Genomic DNA, 16,317 nt, shown 5'->3' with positions numbered 1-16,317 from the left:
GCCCTGGCTGTCGGCGTTGCTCCCTGGCATATTTTCCCAGGGCAGAGCCGGTTAGCACACTGTGTGATGACCCCGAGCTGGGAGTAGGCTGGGAGGGACACCGGCTGACTCATAGCTCTTGTCACCGACTCCTCTTCCTTCAGCCGTCCCCTTGAAACCAACAGCAGACGCTATTGATCCCAGAATGTCTCTTAGTTGCTATTGATGTTGCACAACTTAAGTTGTGATAAATGGCTGGATATTTGGTGCCTGTTCTGTAGGGTGTATCATAGGGTTTTCTAAACTGCAGCATCGTAAATGCTTTCCCCAAACCAGAACTCATCTTGAGCACTCACTGCTCATCCCCAGGGGAATGACTGCAGTAGCCTCCCAGCTGGCAGAGGGGGCCTCCTAAAATCCAAGTCAGATCATGTCACTCCGCTCAGGGCCCTGCCATGGCTGCCCTTTTCCATCATAATGAAAGCCGGCCTCCAGCAGTAGCCCGTGAGGTCCTTGGTGACCTGCACCCTCCAGTATCTCTCAGACCTCCCCTCCTCCCGTAGCGCCCAGCCTCCCTCTGCTCCAGCATCCAGACTGGCTGCCGAGCAGGCGAGGCCACGCCTTGGCACTGGCGCTGGGCCTTTCCTCTGCCTGGAATATTCTGCTCCTGGCTGTCCGGAAGGCCAGCTTCACCTCTCTCAGGTCTTTGCTCAGATCTCACTTCCCCAACAAGGCCTTGAAGAAGTCAGGGTGACTCCTGCAAATGGCATGTCCCTTGCAGGGATCCTGGAAGTTGCAACTATGGAGCTGTTACAACACACGTCGTCTTCTGTGAGGAGGGAGGCTGTGAGCTGGGGTGAGCCCCACGCGCGCCCCGTGTGGATCTCGCCTCCTTGCATCCCTGCTGGGCTGCTGCACGACTGTCACCAAGGGGACTTGGGCTTTTTGCCCCCTGTCCTTCTGGGTGGACCCTTCTGAGTGAGGGGTTGAGACTGGAGGGGATCACAATGGGTACTCAGGCCTTCCCTGAAGTTCCTGTTTAAAACCGCCACTCACCCAGCCCTACCTGGCACTCCTTACCCCTGCCCTGCTCTGCCTCTCTCTCCATGGCATTTACTTTCTAGTTTATTATGTCACTTATTAATTTATTATTGTTATCGTTTATTATCTAATTCCCCTGTTAGAATGTAAATTCCACAAGGACCAGCGTCTTTTGTTTCATTCAGTGTTCTATCCCAAGTGCCTGTAGCTTGCCAGGTACACAGTAGGGGTGCAGTAGATACTTGCGGCAGGAATGAGTGAATTGGGGAAATTTCAGAAGGCGCACAGAGACTTGGGTTACCGTCCACCAATTCTCAAGACAGAGAGTGCGGAATGGGGGAACCGATGCCTGGGAGCCCACTGGTGGGTTCTGGGTGAACCAGTTTTTATAAAGATTTTCTTTAAATAAAATGAGTCTCATTTCCTTATTATTTCAGCAGTTTCGTTTTTATTTTGCTAGTGTCTAGAAATGGGAAACCCGTGTGCCTTCTCATCATCAGTTGAATCAGGCCTCGTTTGCTGAGTAATAGTGATCGGGTACACTTACTGTGTGCCAGGCTCTTGTGTAGGAACTTTCCACGTATTAACTCAGGTACTCTTCCCAGCTCTGGGAAGGAGGCACTGCTACTGACTCTGTAGAACATAAAGAAATCCGGGTGGCGGCAAAAGTCACGCCACCGAGCAAGCAGCAGAGCCAGGATTACTACGAAGGCTGCAGGCTGCAGGGCACCCCCGCTCTTAACCACTGCCTCCCTCGGGGAAGATGAAGGACACCCAGTATCATACCAGGTCTTCATTCCTACAGGATTGATGTGGTTCAGGCTCGGCTGTGTGGAGCCCCTCCCCAAGCTGCTCAGAAGTGGAGCTGCCCACTTTTATAAGCTGACACCAAAGTGGCAAAAAGGAAGAGCCCAATTTTGCCTGTGGCTGCTCCGGTGGGACAGAAGCCGTAAGGGCTCTGAACTACTAATTTGGGAGTGAAATAGCCACCTTCTTAATGATCTCATGAATCAGGGCATCCCAGAAGCCCTGTTAAAGTTCCATTTGGACAGAACGCTGGCCTCTGAGGTGGGTTTTTTTTTTTTTGGCTTTTTTTTTTTTGCTCTCAGGGCAGAGCAGACTACAGAATCTACAAAGTGAAGGTATGGAGGCATTTTCGAATGAAAGTGTGAGATCTTGAATTTGCGATGGTCAGGGTTGTGTGGGAGCTGTTAGTCATTCCGCAGTGTGACAGCTCTGGTGTCAGTTTAGTCACTTAGGAAACCCTCTTCCTGTGGGAATTGTCTCTTCTCATCAGTCCAACCCCATACCCTCTCCCCCAGCAGTGGCCTAATTTACTTATTTATTTTAACCTGGTTCATTATCTCAGTTAAACAATAAAACCTGTTTGCCAAGGTAAAGGGGATAAGGAAATGATGTCAGGTCCATCCACAAATGATTAATCAATGTAGGTACAAGGTATCTTCTGTCATGTTTCAGTTGTTCTGTGGAGTTTAGGTTTGCTTTTATTGATATATAATTGACATATAACCTTATATTAGTTTCACAGTTTGCAAGGCAGAAATAGAGACACAGATGTAGAGAACAAACGTATGGACACCAAGGGGGGAAAGCAGGGTAGGGGGTGGTGGTGGGATGAATTGGGAGATTGGGATTGCCGTATATACACTAATATGTATAAAGTAGATAACTAATAAGAACCTGCTGTATAAAAAATAAATTTAATGTAATTTAAAAAAACAAAAAAATTATTAGTTTCAGGTGTACAACAATGATTCAGTGTTTATATATATTGCGAAATGATCATCACAACAAATCTAGTTAACAACCGTCACTACACAGAGTTACAAGTTATTTTCTTCTTGTGATGAGAACTTTTAAGCTCTATTCTCTTAGCAACTTTCAAATATGCAATACAGTCTTATTAACTATATTATTACTATAACTGTGTAATGCCATGCTGTACATTACATCCCAGGACTTATTTATTTTATAACTGGAAGCTTTACCTTTTGATCCCCTTCACCCATTTCATCCCACCCACTCCCCGCCGTGGGCTTGTTAATTCAGTGGCGGGGGGCTGGGGGGAATGCTCTCAAAGTAGGAAAGAAGCTGGGGACGACCAGAAGTGTGGTTGCTTCCTGAGTGTGTGTGTTCTTAATGTCTCTGTGGTTCTTGTCAACAGTATTAATGTCATATTTTTAGCTCCTCTGTTTATGATTTTGGCAGAAAGAATACGGCAGATTATGTGAGAAGAATTTCTAAATTCCATCAGAGCCCTGGCTGCGAAAGATAAAGCCAAGTATAAAAAAGGATAAAGTGCTTTTATTTGCTTCATCGTTATGAATTCATTGGGCCTCATAGGCCCAAAATGTTGGCACATTTTCCATAAACATTAAGCAAGCTACTAATTATTGACATTAGACACAGCAGTGCTCTGGCTTCACGAAGGCAGTGAATCAGGCCACTCTTTGTATTTTACAACTGTGGTTTAAAATGTTTTAGCATCATATTTATACCCCAACTCCTGAAGGCATTAAGACAACTGCTCGAAGACTAGCATTGTAAATCATGTCCATATCCAATGGGTAAAGTCAGAGAACTATAGGGACTTGTACAGAATTTATGTCTACTTTCCTCCGCTTCTGAAACTCCTCTTTTATTTTGAAGGGGAAATTAGGGGAGAGAGAGAAAAGCTTGAGGGAAAAATGATTCTTGTGAAACAGGACTACCACTAATTATATTTTCAGGACATCATCAAATGCAGCTTGACAAAAAAGTTGAAATGTTTGATAGCTGCAAGAAAAAAAAAATCTATTATCTGTATTATTGCCAAAGTAGCTGTACTCCCTTTAAAAGCTATTATGTAAATGTTTTTCGTGTAAGCATCACTGAGCAGAGAGGCATGGGAAGGCCCAGGAGTGAAATCACCAGTGGACTTGGAGGCATTTAGGGAAGCATGAAGGCAGCTTTTGAGGATTAAAGCCAGGATTAGACACTATAGAGGACATTATTGGGTCACTTCACAAAAATGGAATACGAATGTTAGTTTACATAAAAGTATTATATCAGTGTTAAATTTACTGACATTGATAACAGTACAGGTTTCTGATACCATCCTTATTATAGCAGCCCGGGTAAGTGAAAAAAGAATATCTGTCACCCCAGAAGCTGGGTACTCCTTAGGGTATGGTGTTTTGAAAGAAGGTAGCAAGGCTTGTAAAACAAATAAACAAAAACCTAGTTTTTAACTGACTAATGAGTGTGATATAATATAGGATATTGTCTATCATTATTTATTCTAAAAAGTTAAACCATGAAATCATTAAACACAGTGAACAAAAGGTTGCATTTTCATCTTTATAAATTTTAGTATTTTAGCCTTAATCACGTGATAGCCCTGAGTGGTCAATTACATCCATATCAAATTGCAGCCTGTGAGGATTTAAAGAGCTCAGTTTACATTCTTTTGAAAATGAGCTTTGTGTGGTTTTTAAAAACCTTTAACCTCTGAAGATACTAAGATCTCCCTATGTCTTTCCTGGTCTTTCATTTCTTTGCATTTATTCGTTAGAAGGTAGAAATGTACAGTTAACTTGGTGCTGACCTCTTGTATTCTCATTCATCAGACATGCATTTTCCTCGATTATCAGTTTCTTTCCAAACAACTTAATCAGAATTTCAAAACCCCTCTCATTTTAAATTTCAAATTCTAATTATTTAATTGATCTATTAAATTTTTCAAATTTGTTTTCCCTTCTTTGTCCATACTCTGGGGGCAGACGCTTTTCTTCTGTCCCCCGTGTAGGGAGCATAGGGGGTAGAGCATAGACCAAACCCCCTCTTCTCCACTGTCCCCTCCCTGCCCTGCAGCAGGGGGATGCCAGGTCTGACTCTCATTGCCTTCATCTTTCTCATCTCAGAGACCCACAGCCTGCATGCACGTGTGCCAGTTTGAAGGACCTGGGGCTCTGCACCCCAACTGACCTTTACAGGATCCGTGAAACACAGATGCCACTTTAATGCCGAGACCCTGTGAACCACAGTAAAGTTGGATGGACTCTGTCGGTAGCAAGGGATGTGTTTCTTCAGGAAAAAGCTGGAACTGGGACAGCGTCAGTAACTGCAGCAGCTCTGGCCTCTCTGCCATGAGCCACCCGGCATCTCCTGTGACCCCATTTCCCTCCCAGCCAGCTTCCTCTGCGTATTTTTAGGCTTTCTTTCCCTGATAACTTGGTCTTACATGGGGCCTTGGCTTGCCATGATCTCTTCTACTTTAACTTCATATCAAACGTTTCAGGTTTTTCCAAGCTGCATTTGATGATGTCCTGATAATATAATTAGTGATAACCTTGTTTTACAAGCAATCAACTTCTATTCCTTCCATGCTTTTCTTTGAAAATTTACATGAGACTGGGTGAGGCAGAGTATAAGAACATGAGTGTGTCTGGTGGACCTCGCTCAGCTCCTGCAACCAGCCACGTCATAGTTGCTGACCTGCTTAGGGAGGCCTGCCCAGGCTGGGTGGGTGGGTCACTTGCTCTCTAGGGAAGCCCCTTCCCCAGAGCTGTTCTCTTCAGAAGAGACGTGGACGGAAACGTTGCAGAGACTTGGATAGGACAGCCCAGCACAAACCATCTTGCCTCTCCCTGCTCAGAGTTAACCGTTTACTGACTGAATTTACCCACACGAACTACTGTCTTGACTCCATCTATAAAGGGCCTAAGTAATAATGGAAGGTGAACTTGAAACCAAGTAAGAGATCTCTTTCTGGGAGGCTGGTGGGTTTTGTTTGGTTTCCTTCAGGTGTTGCTGGTTCCTGCTGTCAGTGACTTTGAGGTTGGCATCAGCTCCTCGAGCTTCCCCTGGGATCTTTACCCTGGAGAGATGCCTGTCCTAGGCGTTCTTTCATGAGTTATAAAAACTTATTATTGAGTGTCTCCTCTGGATCAGGCATTGTGATTGGCCTTGGGAACATAAAACAGTAAACTAAACAGACGCAACTCCTACCTCGTGGAGATTAAGTCTAATGGGAGAAGTAGGCATTAAATAAGTCACTGTAGCATTACAGTTGATGAGTGTTGTGTGAAGGGTGTTTGAGCAACCACATTTAAGCTGAGACTCGAAGGCTGTTAGACATAGTCACTCAAAGGAGGGGAGGAAGAATTTCAGGCAGAGGGAACACAGCCCGATCACAATCCGTGGTCATGTCTAGAACATTGTCTTGTTCCTGAGAATGTTGAGTGTGGCCATGCCTGGGCTTTTTTTTTTTTTTTTAATAAATTTATTTATTTATTATTTATTTTTGGCTGTGTTGGGTCTTCGTTTCTGTGCGAGGGCTTTCTCTAGTTGCGGCAAGCGGGGGCCACTCTTCATCGCGGTGCACGGGCCTTTCACTGTCGTGGCCTCTTGTTGCGGGGCACAGGCTCCAGACGCGCAGGCTCAGTAGCTGTGGCTCACGGGCCTAGTTGCTCCGCGGCATGTGGGATCTTCCCAGACCAGGGCTCGAACCCGTGTCCCCTGCATTGGCAGGCAGATTCTTAACTACTGCGCCACCAGGGAAGCCCTTTTTTTAAAAAAATATACATTCATTTGCTTTATTTTTTAGATTCCACATGTAAGTGATAACATAGTGTATTTGTGTTTCTGTCTGTGGGCATTCTTAAATGACCCACTCCCACGAGGTCATGAGCTCCTGTAGAGCAGGGACTTCCAGTACAGGCCTCATGGTAGGCACTTAATAAATATGTATTTAGTAAATAAGAGGGGTTGGTCATAGACAGTCTTTGAGCCACTTTCTGTTAGGCTTTTTTTTATATTAAAATATGACATATTGCTCATGAAAAGGTCTGAAGTAACTTGATTTCTCAAAGGCTGCTTCCCCAGCGAGGCTGGCTGGTGGCCACCCTTGGAGAAGGCTGTTTGTCAGGTCAGCACGTCCTCGCCCTGCCTTTCCTGCTGTTTTCCACGCTGTGTTCCTTACCCTGTTGGCTTAGCCTGGAGTTAGAGAAGCTGGCCAATGGGACACGGAAGCCATGTCCAGGAGTGTGTTTTCTGGGCTTCTACAGAGATGAAGCCTCCTCACAGCTGTTGAGCAAAGCAAAGCATCCGCTCTCTAGACAACTTGGGAAGTTCTGCATAGGTGAGGTTTCCAGGTCACTGAAGGTTTGAATACTCAAACTTTTTAAGTCATTCCCAATTTAAGCATTCTCAGTTTTACATATATTAGGCATTTCCCTGTATTTTTAGAAGGATTCTTTTTTTCTTTATAACAGGCATGTATTTTAAATGGTATGTTACTGTCAGTGCTTCTTTTTTTTTTTTAATTTTTTTAAATTTATTTATTTATTTATGGCTGTGTTGGGTCTTCGTTTCTGTGCGAGGGCTTTCTCAGGTTGTGGCAAGCGGGGGCCACTCCTCATCGTGGTGCGCGGGCCTCTCACTATCGCGGCCTCTCTTGTCACGGAGCACAGGCTCCAGACGCGCAGGCTCAGTAATTGTGGCTCACGGGCCCAGTTGCTCCGCGGCATGTGGGATCTTCCCAGACCAGGGCTCAAACCCATGTCCCCTGCATTGGCAGGTAGACTCTCAACCACTGCGCCACCAGGGAAGCCCCTGTCAGTGCTTCTTGAGGGTGTGTATAACTTTGCATCTCTCATGACTCTGAAGACATACAGATAGGAATTTTATAGTCTTCCTGCTTGCTACTTTGTAATTAGGAGATTGGTTGAAACTTATGACTGCTGTCAGGGTGCTTGCCTTTTTCTAATCTCTTAGTACCAGTAAACTGTAAAATTGGAAACCATATAACCAGGTTTTATTTACTTGTTCGTGTATTTAAACATTTGTTCCTTCACCAAATATATGTTCCGCCAAGTATTGTGCTAAGCACTGAGGTTGCAAAGCTGAGTATGATGAGTTCCTTGCCCTCCGAGAACCAGAGGAGCAGAGTGGAGGGGACTGTGGTGGAGAATTGGGCCAGTGGGAGCACCTACACCAGACTGAGCTGTTCTGAGTAAGAGGGAATGGCTGGGCCCCAGTAATGACCCTGAATTTCTAAACCCATGGAGTGTATAAACTTCACTGCATATATCTTGTGCCATCTGTTTTGGCTGCAGAGGCCATTTCCTGTGTCTGTCAAGTTCTAGATAGTGAGAGCCTGTCATGAGCTGAGCTTCAGGTAGATGAGGTCTTACCTGACATCAATGGTACTATTTTTTTTTTTGCCAATTTCTATCATTATTAGTGATGCTACTGAATAACTTGGTTAAGGTCCCAATCCTCAGGCTTCCCCATTGTAAAGGCATATCTTTCACCCTTCATAAGCAACTTATAGGGTAACACCTTGACACGTGTAAACATCCCGTCCTCCAAAAACTTCTCAATGTTTTAGAGTCAGTTGATGAAACTTTCCTGAATCAGTTATGTGTATTGCAAAACTGTGATTTTTCTAGCATTTCTTTAGCATTTACTGGCTGTCAGTGTTCTGTGGAGATCTGTAGATCCTCCCTCTCCCCTACCCTCATTATGGACTAGATTTTTTTTTTTAAACATCTTTATTGGAGTATAATTGCTTTATAATGATGTGTTAGTTTCTGCTTTATAACAAAGTGAATCAGTTATACATATACATATGTTCCCATATCTCTTCCCTCTTGCGTCTCCCTCCCTCCCACCCTCCCTATCCCACCCCTCTAAGTGGTCACAGAGCACCGAGCTGATCTCCCTGTGCTATGCGGCTGCTTCCCACTAGCTATCTATTTTACGTTTGGTAGTGTATATATGATGGACTAGATTTTTATTTATTCAGTGCATTGTAATACATTACAGCCATCACTCTTTTTGGTATGCAAATGGTCCAAATCTGGCCAGTTGGGAGCCCCTTCGGGCTGGCCCCTGTATCCTTGACATTCATTAATCCTTGAGCACATCCTTGCTTTTTGACATGAGATGTCCCAGGCCCACCTTGTCCTTTCCCCGCCCCACCCCTGGAATCAGCCATATCTCAAGAAGCCCTTTTATTGCAGAATAACATTTAGAAGCCAGGACTTGGGCACCAGGAGTGCCTGTTGCTACAGAGATATCATGGCTCCTAGACTCTTTTAATGGCTAAAACTAGGAAATACATTAAAAGAGGAAAAAATAGACATGTGCATTGATATTTCTCCTAAAGTGTTACTCTCTTATAAGGTCTGTGTTAGAAATTCAATTATGGTGATGCTCTGAGCTTATCAAAGAACGTTTCCTCTTTAAAAAAAAAACAAACTTAAAATCCCTTTGTATCTGTTGTTCTTATCTCTCCGGAGGGAGAAGGGACAACTGCATTAATCTCATGTCACTTGAGGAAAACAACCAGTGCTCAGAAAGGTTAAGTAAGTTGCCTAGGATGATTCTGTCGTTTTATCGAGTACACTCTTTCTAAGCGTTATCTGTGCTACTTCTGTGCTGGCAAGAGATCGCTGGCCGTGTCTCTTCTGTGTTTTAGTAAATTCCTTTTATATCACACTTTTGCTACATACCTAAAAAGCATTTCTGATGTTGCCAATATTCATAATTTATTCTGGTTCCTTTCAGGTGCGGCTAAATCAAGTCCAGCATCTAAACCAGGATCCACACCTTCTCGTCCCTCATCAGCCAAAAGGGCTTCATCCAGCAGCTCAGCATCCAAATCTGATAAAGATTTAGAAACACAGGTCATACAGCTTAATGAACAGGTAACTTGGCATCCCCAGCTCTGTCTCTGGGAGCAGTGACAGGTGTCAGGGGGTGCGATGAGCAAACCCCTATGGGCCTGGAATAGGGGGAGGGAAGCGGCGGGAATCAGTGGCTTCAAGCAAGTAAGAATGAAAGGAACTATTGGGGCATATAATCAGTGGCCCATTGTGAATAAAAGATGTTAAGTCACAAATCTCAAAGCTATACATTGAGACAGAGGGACAGATGACCTGGCTTTAGGTAACTGCAGGCATGCAGGCCAACCTCCCCCTCCCCTACACCTCAGTGCCTGTTAGGAGCTCCAGGCTAGACCATGGCCACTTCTAGCCAGTCTAGATTGTGTTAAAGTCATCAGGGGTTAGTCTACCTCCTTCCTTCCTTTCTTTCAGCAGCTATCTGTTAAGCCTGTCCGATGTGACAGACACTATACTTAATGCTGATAATATAATGGCAGCAAGATAGAGAGCTTCCCTTCCCTCATAGACCTTACAGATAGCAGCCGCACACCATTGGCCATTACACAAGCAAAAGCCAAACACCGAACACTTCCCGCAAGAGTGAAAGTACACAGGAGCACTGAACCCAGGAATAGGGGATCAGAAAGGCCACAGTTAAATAGAACTTTCCTTTTTGTCTAATATCCCTAGGATTGCAGTAAATCTAGGTCTACTGCCTTCGAAATTTTCAATATAAAAGCTTAGGTACGCTTTCTAACTAACAATAGCTAATTTTGCCCAAGAGTCTACATAGTTTAAAAGTAATAAAACAATTGGTAGCGTAGGGCCCAGTGCAGAAACCACCCACCCTCACCCGGAGTTAGGAGGAGAGTCTTTTATCCTGGCCACTCCCACCCCTGGGAGAAGAGCCTTTATCCCAGGTGCCCAGGCTGTTCCCAGCCACTCACTGGGCATGGGCAGATCCCGGTGATTAATCTGATTCTTGATGAGCCAGCAAGAGTCTGGAAACAGTTTTTGAGATAGTTGTATATTTGCAAACAAGAATCTAGTTAAAAAGCAAGCAATTGCTTAACCTAGGGTGTTTCTTTACAATTCTGAACACTTCAATGAAAAATGTAAAACCTTAAGTCATCAGGTGCGTAGGACTTTGATTTAGACACTGTGGAATGTTCTAATTACCTGCTGATTCTCAGTTTGAGCCCTTATACAATTTCCAGCAATGAGTTCTTCTAGAATAAAAGGCAGTTAGGACAGCCCTAATTAGCCTTGGGCCACATGCCTGAGGCTCTAAGCAAAGTAGACCTGAAGAGAGTCGGGTGTGGGTCTGTAATACTTTAGATTTATAACCCTTTTCTCCTTAGGAACTCAGATTCTTTTGATATCTTTATTATCTCATGTTTCTTCATCTACCCCTACCACACCCGGTTTCCCAAATCGCCAACCCAAAGTAGAAATACATGGGAACCTCGAGATCCTGCCTGCCCCTCTCTCGCTACGGCCTTCTCCAACCAGCCCCACTTCCTCTCCTTGGGGCTGGCTCTGGGCTCCCAGTAGCTCTCCAATCACACACAGAGCCCCAAGGGCCCCAGCCCTCTACGATGCTTCAGCTAAACTGTTGTCCCATCCAAAATGCCACTCTAGAGAAGACACAGAGAAGCACATTCCAGTGGCCTTCCTCCTCCTGGTTGTAATTCCTTCATCACTTCCAAAGGCCTCACTCCTGGGCTGTCCCCCCATGCATTCACATGGAGGAGGAGTGTCCCCATACCTCCACCTGTCCCCCAGAGGGAAGGTCGGACACATGCTACATCGTGAGCCTTCACTCACCAGCTGTTTACTGAGCGCCTCCTTCAGCTGTATTTCCAAGGCTATGTTAGCGCTCCCTCCATTTTCCATCCCTGAAGCCTACAGGGTGCTCCCCGAAGCCTACAGGGTGCTCCCCGAAGCCGGTGGGGAGCTCCACACAGGCATCACTGTGTTGGAATTGAGGACACGAAGACGAGGAAGGGCCAAGTAAAAATGCCCGGACCGAAGAGTGAATTACAGTGGTGATAGACAAAGTGACCAGTGCCATAAGCTTTAAGAATTCTCATTCACTTGGCCTCATGCCTTGATTTGCGCAGTCTCCCATGACATGCTATGAAAGCACCACTGTGCTAGAGAATTTCAGTGATAGAAATGAACCAAAAGACACAGGGGAGGAAAAGACATGACTAAAATAATCAGGGGCTGTTTCTGGAGAGTAGGTGAGCAAACAGGCGGTGGGATGGGGTCCCTGCTTGTGCTCGGGGACCACGGGGGCTGAAGAGTGGGGCCTGGTTAGCCCGCACGGACACTGTCTGTGGCTCGGACTGGAAGGCTGGGCGGATCTACAGTGTGGGGACACCTGAGCGGTGGAGAATCGGGAGAAGAGAACTTCCCCTTGACTTTTCTCAGGGGTCCATCCCCAGCCTCCCCTCCATTCTTTAGGCTCCTGCTCTGACACATGAGGGAGCAAGGAGGCGTCGGAGTGGGACTGTGAAAATGGCATCCCATTTGCCAACTGATCTTTCATCAAGTAATTTAGCTCCTGTTGGTTTTTACCAGGGAAAGTTTAGAGCTGTGCACCTGTTAACCTCATGCATCTGGAATAGCAGCACAGGCCAACCTGGGCTGGGTGTTTCTACTGAGCCTCAGCTCTTGGTTCACTGTACAGACCACAGCACCTGAGAGGCTGACAAGCCTGGTTTCCATGGGTCAGGGCATCCAGAGACCCTTCTTGCCCGATACAGGGAAGGGGAGCTGGCAGACAGAAGAAACCTCAACTACCACAGATTCGCTGGTGACACCAGTGCAGGCTTGAGATGGATCTGTGGTCGAGTCTGGGTTGGGGGGGTGGGGGGGTTCTAGAATAAACAGAGTTTTCTTTCTTCTGGAATTCAGGCAACTGGGTCGCCTTTAGTTTTTACAAATGTCCAAGCCATAGAATTATCAGAAATAAGAGTTGAAAGTTAGTGACTGAGGGAATTCCCTGGCAGTCCAGTGGTTAAAGATTCCATGCTTCCACTGCAGGGGGGCACAGGTTCAATCCCTCGTCAGGGAACTAAGATCCTGCAAGCCGCAAGGCGTGGCCAAAAAAAAAAAAAAGTTAGCGACTGATCCTCCTTTGCTTTGTAACCAGCTACATGAGGGCATCAGTGAGGTTAACTCCGAGGAAGAACCATATCCTTGAGTCTTACTGGATGGATACAAGTTTGCCAGGTGCACAAGGAGATGGACACTGCATGTGCTGAGTATCTGTTTGAATGAATCAGTAACTCCAGACAGATAAATAGCATGTACAAAGGCCCGGAGTTACTAGAAACAGAGAGGTTTTCCACTCCAAATGTAATCTTTGGAAATCTGTGAAGGGGGATTTTTCATATACTGAAAGAGAGATTTCACCTGAGGAGAACCATGAGAGACCTAATTCACCTCCTGAAGATAGTCTCTGCATAAATATAAATGCTCAAAGCGTTCAGAAAACTTGAGGGATTCTCCGAGAGCAAGAAGGGGGTGATGGCTTGGGCCTGTGTGGAGCTGCTCAGCCTGCAGCCTGGAATTTGAGACCAGATCTGCCTACACTGCCTGTGGTGTTTCTTCAGCCCAGGTGACGGCTCTGCCAGCCTCAACCCTTGCCCTCTTCCCTTCACCAGCACCATCTCCGTAACCACCGTGAGAAGCTGCAAGGCCCTTGAACCCGCATCAAGGGAGAAAAAAGGGAATGAGGGCTGTTCTGCTGAGGGACTGGAGCTTCCACATCTTCCCGCCTTTCATGTGATGAACTCGAAGCCAGAACTAGAGGAATTAAGACAGATCTGCTCAGCCTGCTTTTAGTCTCGCCCAGTTTTCCTTGTGCAGCCACGCCCCAGTCCCTCAGTAGGAGCATTGGTCTAGTTTGGCTCAGGAACATGTAGGAAGGGCTCCAAAGTCGAGGGTGGCTCTCAAGTGACGTGAAGAAAGGAGGTTCTGCAAAGCACGTCTGAAGGGACCACAGTGCCAGCCCCTCCCTCCCCTCCCCTCCCTCCTCCCGCTCTCGCCTCTCCCCTCCCTGTAGAGGATGAATGAGTTGGGGGAAAGATGTGCCCCAGCCCAGGTCAGTTACCAGGAGAGGAAGGCTGACTCGGAGCCCGGATGGAACTGTGTCGGGCAGAAGGATCCCCGGGCCTCTGGGTATAAACGGTCGGTTGACAGGAGTGACAAGTGTGCTGTTGAAGCTGGGCATTCGGGCCCAGGCTCAAGCTCCGGCAGCAGCCCCTCGTCTCTCCCCGGACCTGCACGTCGGTTATTTTTGCACATCTGTCTTTTCACGTTTCGCATCTATATACGCAGGCACAGGTGGTCATTTATTTCTTATGCTGTATTTTGAGGGTTCTCTTTTCCACCTTCCTCCCTCACAGGTACATTCGTTAAAACTTGCCCTTGAAGGCGTGGAAAAGGAAAGGGATTTCTACTTCGGAAAGTTGAGGGAGATTGAGCTCCTCTGCCAGGAACACGGGCAAGAAAACGATGACCTCGTGCAGCGACTCATGGAAGTCCTCTACGCTTCGGAAGAACACGTGAGTGTGAGCAGAGCCCTGACACTTGTGTTCCAGAGTGCAGTGATGCCGTGCCTTCAGATACTGCCCTGGCACCTTAGTGAGACTTGCAGCTCAGCCAGCGCATATGATGTTCCCAGAGGAATAAACACGACCCTCATGATCCATTGACCCGTGCTTATGGGACCTGCATTCATCAGTCTGGGAAGAGACGCACGGATGGGTTGCCAGTTGTTGGGGGGAGGGGACAGGGGGACTTCGATTGAGAAAAATAGGCTTACACAGCCAAATCTCAAGTGGTTTTCAGCTCTCTGAGCAAATGAGCGGTAAGAATGTGTGCAAAGATTCTTCTTTCTTCGTGACAGATCAGAATGCGGTTAAAGGAAAAATTAATCTAGATGCTTTTCCCATCCCCAGAAGTCCCACAACTGTTTTTTCCTTCATAGCTAGCTGGTTGTCTTGGTTACACTTTGCCAGTACAGAGCAGCATTGTGTGACAGCCCTTTGTGGAAAAATACTTCTGGAAGGCCTCCTCTGTGGAGGCCCTGCCCACCAGGGTTGCTCCCCACGAGTGGAAGTGCCGAGGGGGGACCCAGGATGTGGCTCTGTCCGCGCATGGAAAGCAGATGTGAGAAGCAGCGGAGGAACATGAGTCTCAGGAAGCGAGGAGGGGAAGGGGCAGGATAAACGGCAGAGGCCAAGGCAGGTCACCCCAAGTCCGCCCAGACAGGCAGGGAGAGGCCCTGGCAGCTGCAGTGGGAGCCCCGTGGAGCTTCACTTTCATGAGGGTGGCGCCGTGAAAGGCAGGAGAGCGCGGGCCGGGGTTGCGGGCGTCCTTCTGCCAGGTTGGGGCTGAGGAAGTGTTTGGGTATGTGTGATTAGGAGGCCTGCAGGTGCCCTGGGGGCTCTGTGGTCGAGTCGTGTGTGTGTTGGTATTTCCACAGAACATAGGAAGCCACCAGCAAGTTTATCTTATTTCAGCCAAATACCAGGCAGATGTTTACTCCACGTAAGATTAAAATCCTAGCTCTGAAATTTTCCTAAACTGTAAGAAACTGTCTGGAGTTTGGGGACTCTCCATCACTTTTTTTGTTTCCCCCAGATAGGTATATATTCTTAAACCTCTTGGTTAGCTCAGACTATAGATCTTGAAGCCCTGGGAATCCGCCTGCTCAGGTCCCAGAGATAGCAACGGCTTTACAAAATATCATTCTCAATATTTTCAGATCTGACGGAAGAAACCAAAGGTTGGTTCGTAGTGTGTGCATCTGCACCACCCAAAGTGGCATTTTCATGATGTTCTGTATGTAGCGAGTGCTTTGTCATCTGTCAAGCAAGCGCTAGACGAATTATGGGTATTCTCTTCACAAGCTTGTTTGAGGCTGAATTCGCTGAGGTCTGTGCAGCACCGTGAGCCTGAGTGAACCGTGCCGCTGCCCGTCCGGGACGGTGCCCACTCACGGGAGCAAGGCAGCTTGCAGGATGGAATCTTCCTGCTGATTCTTACCTTCTAGCCTTCTGATTCCAACCTCAAGCCAGATCTTGTCCCAAAGGAGGAGTCCTTGTGAGGGACCGCCGTCAGGTGAACTCCAAATTAAGGGTTGGCAGGGCCACTGAATTCCTAGCTAATGGCAGGTAGGGCTGGCCTTAGGCAAGAGCTCTTGCCTCCTGAGAGTTCAGTGGGTGTCTTTCTGGATGACTACGCTCAGCTTCTGTTAGGCCATTTATATCTCCACCACCCCCAGCGCACACACCAGCACCAGCTTACCGCGGCCTGGATTCAGAGAGCCATTCTTGCAGTGTATGGGCAGTTAACACACACACCCCTCAAAGAAGTAATACTTCAAAGCATCATCAGTCATTAAGACTAATGGGTTTAGCAGGTCCTTTCCTCAGACTCTTGGGATGGGAGATGAGGGGGAAGGCCAAGGGCTTTACATGTATCAGCTCCTTTAATTCTCTGGAGAATCCTATTAGGTAGATATGGGTGTTAGCCCATTTATAGATGAGAGAAACTAAGGCAGCTGAGAGGTTAAATAACGTTCCCGAGTGAATAAGCAGCATAATTT

At 46.7% G+C, this 16,317-nt stretch overlaps 1 protein-coding gene across 4 annotated transcripts in view; it reads left to right on the top strand.

Annotated features, from left to right (window-relative positions):
• The window catches only part of MAPRE2 (microtubule associated protein RP/EB family member 2), a 176,328-nt gene that overhangs the window by 151,036 nt on the left and 8,975 nt on the right, over positions 1–16,317 (top strand). For all 4 annotated transcript variants that reach the window (XM_057526951.1, XM_007167071.3, XM_007167070.2 and 1 more), the window contains 2 exons: positions 9,595–9,734; positions 14,111–14,269. In XM_057526951.1, coding sequence (XP_057382934.1) covers positions 9,595–9,734; positions 14,111–14,269 — 299 coding nt within the window. The remainder of the gene's footprint in view (positions 1–9,594; positions 9,735–14,110; positions 14,270–16,317) is intronic.

This window comes from Balaenoptera acutorostrata, chromosome 13, assembly GCF_949987535.1.
Source record: "Balaenoptera acutorostrata chromosome 13, mBalAcu1.1, whole genome shotgun sequence".
Classification (NCBI taxonomy): Eukaryota; Metazoa; Chordata; class Mammalia; order Artiodactyla; family Balaenopteridae; genus Balaenoptera; species Balaenoptera acutorostrata.
Note: the sequence above shows the minus strand (reverse complement) of the source record. Positions and strands in the feature narration are given on the sequence as shown.